Here is a 4,868-nt window from a genome sequence, read left to right on the forward strand (position 1 = left end):
AGCTAGTAAGAGTATGAGGTAGGATTTGAACTCAGTTCTTCCTGACTATAGCTCCCTCTACTTACCCAGAACAAGCATTTATTAAGCACCTGGTGGGTGCCAGGCTTTGAGTTAAGAGCTTATTTTACCAATACTGTCTCATCAGAGGAAAGGGGATGGGAAGCTTCTGCTATATTAAGATATGGGGAACTTCCCCCCTGACATCGTCCTGGGATCCCTGGGGCTCTGCCCGAGCGACACAGGACCTTGGGTAAGTCTGACTAAACCACTCTCCAAGGTCCAGGCTAACTTCTGAAAGGGTCTTCCCGGTCTGGCCTCACAGGGATGTAGTCTGAGCCAACGGAACCCTGAAAGGCTAACCCTAACCCTAACCGTAAGCCCTCCAAGGAGGGACAGCCATAATGGCCCCGAGTGCCTGGCCTGGGGTGACCCCTTGAATCATTTGGCTCTGAAGCCCTCTAGGGCAGGGGCAGTGAGGAGGGCTGTGCCCATTAAGCCCTGCTCCACTTAGGGAGTTCCTGGACTCACCCAGACCTAATGGAGGTACTTAGACCTATCCGGAAGTGGAGGCCACCTCCCTGCTCCTCCTTCCCTCAGTCCCCGGCCCTGTTAACACGCTTCCTCCCTTTCTAGATGATCCTGCCTCCCCTCTCAGGCTGCTCCTTGGCAGGGCCCTGGGGAGTCACAGGACGGGTTGGACGGGGGAAGCAGGCACTGCCAGAGCCCAGAAGGTGGGGTGCACCCCGGGATCTCCAAGCACCCAGAGGACACTCCCGCTGAGGAACATGGAAGGTGCAGGTGAGAGGACACCTTGCTCCCAGTCACTTGTCCATTTCTGTTGTGTTTTTGGTCATCTTTAGCTCCAAAAAGCTCCCAGTGCCGCAGAGCTTTCCCACAGCCAGCCTGTGAGGCAGAGGGCACAGATCATTGTTCCCATCTGATGGGGGAAACTGATCCTCAGAGAGGGGAACCAGGCAGTTAGATGCCAGGTGCCCCAGCTCCAGGGTCGGCCCTCCTTGGGTCAGTGGCTCTCCCAAGAAGGTTGTAAACGTCTATTTGTTCAGGAGCCAAAGAATTTGGAAACCCCAGAGCCTGGCAGCATTTTCCACCCTGTAGCTTGATGACCAAAATAAAAGGGAAGGAAACAAATCGGTATCGGGGACATATCCATGAAGGATGCTGTTGGGGAAGTACAGATGTGGCCTGGCCCATCTCTCACACACAACCTAGAGCCCCTGGGACGATGGGCTCCGAGGGATCCTGGAGGGCCCAAGGAATCCACCCCTGACTCCCAACTAAAGGAAGATCCAATTCGATTGAGGTAAACTCCAAGGCAAAGTCTCCTTTGCCATCTGGTCTCCGGAGAGGAAGGGGTGGCTCACAAAAGCTGGGTTCAATCCCAGCTCAGCCACTTCTGGGACCACGGACAAAGCACAGACAGCCTCATCTGTAAAACGAGGGTCCCACACTTGGACACCCCTCCATCCGCCCCTCCATCGATGCCACTCTGAGCCCAAACATCCCATTAAGCTGGTCTCCCAGTCATTCTGGATACATGGAGGCAGCCCTAGTGACACTCACTGCCCCTCCAGGACCGGGAGGGTCTCTGTCTGTCTGTCTGTCTGCCTCTGTCTCTATCTCTCTCTGTCTCTCTCTGACTCTCTCTCTCTGTCTCTGTCTCTCTGTCTCTCTTTTCTCTCTGTCTCTGTCTCTCTTTTCTCTCTCTCTCTCTGTCTCTCTCTCTGTGTCTCTGTCTCTGTCTCTCTTTTCTCTCTCTCTGTCTCTCTGTATCTCTCTCTGTCTCTGTCTCTCTGTCTCTCTTTTCTCTCTCTCTTCCTCTCTCTCTCTCTGTCTCTCTCTCTTTCTCTCTCTCTCTCTCTCTCTCTCTCTCTCTCTCTCTCTCTCTCTCTCTGTCTCTGTCTCTCTGTCTCTGTCTCTCTGTCTCTCTCTGTCTCTGTCTCTCTGTCTCTCTCTGTCTCTGTCTCTCTGTCTCTCTCTGTCTCTCTGTCTCTCTGTCTCTCTGTCTCTCTCTGTCTCTCTCTGTCTCTCTCTCTCTCTCTCTCTCTCTCTCTCTCTCTCTCTCTCTCTCTCTCTCTATCTCTCTCTGTCTCTGTCTCTCTTTCTCTCTTCCCAGATCTGAGTCTAAGAGAGAACGTGCTATTCCTCAGGTCAGGGACACCACTCAGGACAAATCTCCGTCATGGAGAGACCTGGAAATGGGGTCTTTATCTGCTTACTTTGGGAGTCTAACCGCCCCCCAAGTCCCCGCTAAAGACCGAATGGTCTGGACTCATCAAACAGAGCCAGTTGCTACGTTGCAGCATGTTCTGTAGGGACCAGTCTCCCCTGACTTTCCGTCTTAGACCCCTTCTCGGCTCCGAGGCAGGAGAGAGGTAAGGGCCAGGTCATTGGGGCTGAGGGGCTTGCCCAGGGTCTGAGGTCACGTTTGAGTTCTTATCTCCAGGCCCAGAGCTCTGTCCACCTGCGGTGTCCTTAGATAGAGAAGATGTTGGGGAGACCAAGCCAGTAAGACGTGGGTGGGAGTGGATGGGGGAGGCAAGAAGGAAGAGATGGGAATAACCACTAGAAAGCGAGCCCCACGGGATGGCAACCACAGCTCGTGCCCTGCTACCTTACCTCAGCTGCCCAGGGTTGGTCGTCCAGATGCCCCAAACAAAGGTGGCCTGGAGGATGGGATGGCAGAAAGGGAGAAGCCAGGCGGGGTCCGGGCTTCTCCACGGGCTCACAATCTGTTTATTTCTGTCTCCTTCTCAGGGCCAGAGACATCCTTGGGCAGCACCGTGATCCCAGAGGCCACCACGATGGCCACGGCTGTAGCTACTAACTCCAGCGGGGACCGGGAGGCTTCCCACGAAAGCCTGGTCATTCTGACCCTGGCCATCTGCCTGTTCGGGCTGCTGGGGAATGGGGTCCTCGTGTGGCTCCTCTGCTTCTGCGTGAAGAGCAGCCCCTTCTCCGTCTATTCCTGCAACCTGGCCGTTGCCAACTTTCTCCTCCTCTTCAGCATGGCGCTCTTGTTTATTCTCGAGAGGCCCGAGCTGGCTCTCCGGCCCAAGAGTGTTTCCAGGGTGTTTCAAAGCGTCCGGTACTTGGCTTACATGCTCGGGCTGAGCCTCCTGACGGCTGTCAGCGCTCAGCGCTGTCTGGCCCTGGTCTTCCCTGCGTGGTATCGGCGGCACCAGCCCAAGCGGCTGTCTGCCCGGGTGTGTGCTGGCCTCTGGGCTCTGGCCACCCTGCAGACGGTGCTGGCCACTTCTTTCTGTGTCCAGTCCGCCACGCAGGCTTCGTGTCGCAGGGTGTTCTGGCTTTCCCTGCTCTCGGTTTTTGGCGTCTTCACTCCGGTGATGTGTGTGTCCAGCGTGACTCTGTTTATCAAAGTCCAGAGGGCCTGCCCGCCCCACCAGCCGCTCACCCCCTACATCATCCCTGTGGTCACCCAGGTACTGGTGTACGTGGCCTGTGCCCTGCCCCTGGGCCTCTCCTGGTTCTTCCTTCACCCGTCCCTGCAGGACGGGGAGGAGAAGCGAGTTTTCTACGACGTGGTCAGACTCTTCTCTTGCGTCAGTAGCACAATCAATCCTTTCCTCTACTTCTTGGGGGGGAGTCAGGAAGCAGAGACTCTGCCAGCCCCTTCGGGGACTGCTTCCAAGGGTCCTGGGGAGAGAGGGGAGACCCTTGGGCCAGGGGGAGAAAGTGGGGCCCAACGCACTGTTGGCCAGCTCTCTGGAGGAGCTGCCTAGTCCTGGGGCTGCCCTCCAGGCACCTGGGATTCCTGCTGCCCAGCTGCACCCTTCCACCCAGCTCCCTCATCTCCCCTCTTCACCCAAACAACCAGCACCCACTGAGAAAGCCCCTCGTGCAGCCAAATGGCTCCCTCCTGGAGGGACTGCGGGGGCTGCACAGATTCCCAACCTTTTCGGCTTTGGGCCCTGCTCAATGTTCCCCCAGATCCAGAGACCCCCCCCAACCCCGAGGTGGCTCCCATGTGCCAGGAGTTTGCCCTGATGGGAAAAGCATGGCAAAAGCCAACGAGAGATTGAGCAGCACCTTTTCATCGAACCACGTGCCATTTCTCCCAACTCTGCATAGCATACAAAGAACAATGAGGTCTTTTCTTTTAGCCCCTGACCTGTCTTAGGATCAATACTGGTTCTAAGGCAGAAGAGCGGCCAGGGCTAGACCTTCAGGGTTAGGTGACTTGCCCAGGGTCACCCAGCTAGAAGTGTCGGAGGCCAAATTTGAACCCAGGACCTCCCATTTCCAGGCTTGGCTTTCAATTCACTGAGCCACCCAGCTGTCCCAGAAAAAAAATATTCCTGTGAGACAGTTAATCCAAAGTTGTTTTTTTAATTGTCTTGTTAGCTTTAGTGTTTGGGGCAGGGGCAGGGTAGCGGGATGGGGGATGCTTTGGTTGTTCTTAGTCTTTGCGCTTTTAAAGAGAAGGCTAGAAAGGGAGGTGCGACCCAGGCTTTGTAGAGCCCTGTCTTCGCTTTAGCCTATGGGCAATGGGGAGCCATGGAAAGTTTTGGAGCAGGGAAAAGAGTGTTGTTGCAGGATGGTAAGTCTGGAGTCAGGGTGCAGGATGGACCCTAGAGAGTTTCATGCTCGGGGGGCAGGAGGCTTCCCCTCCTACAGCACATCCTCCCAGTCAGGGGGAACTGCTAATCAGAGGTATTAGTAACTAATAACCTTTATTTGATTTGGGATCCTCACTGGCAACTCTGCAGACTCTTGAGCCCAGGGTCTGAGTCGATTCCATTCTGTCCATTCCCCCAATATATCAAGTACTTGGAAATGCAACATTCTGGGGGCAACTGGGTAGTTCAGTCGATGGAAAGCCAGGCCCA

At 55.4% G+C, this 4,868-nt stretch overlaps 1 protein-coding gene across 1 annotated transcript; it reads left to right on the top strand.

Moving 5' to 3' along the window:
* Positions 1-2,822: 2,822 nt before the first annotated feature.
* Positions 2,823-3,761, top strand: LOC100019055 (mas-related G-protein coupled receptor member D-like). Its single transcript, XM_001371992.3, has one exon. The coding sequence runs from the start codon at positions 2,823-2,825 to the stop codon at positions 3,759-3,761; it is 939 nt and encodes a 312-aa protein (XP_001372029.3).
* Positions 3,762-4,868: the final 1,107 nt, after the last annotated feature.

This window comes from Monodelphis domestica, chromosome 6, assembly GCF_027887165.1.
Source record: "Monodelphis domestica isolate mMonDom1 chromosome 6, mMonDom1.pri, whole genome shotgun sequence".
In the NCBI taxonomy this organism is placed as follows: domain Eukaryota; kingdom Metazoa; phylum Chordata; class Mammalia; order Didelphimorphia; family Didelphidae; genus Monodelphis; species Monodelphis domestica.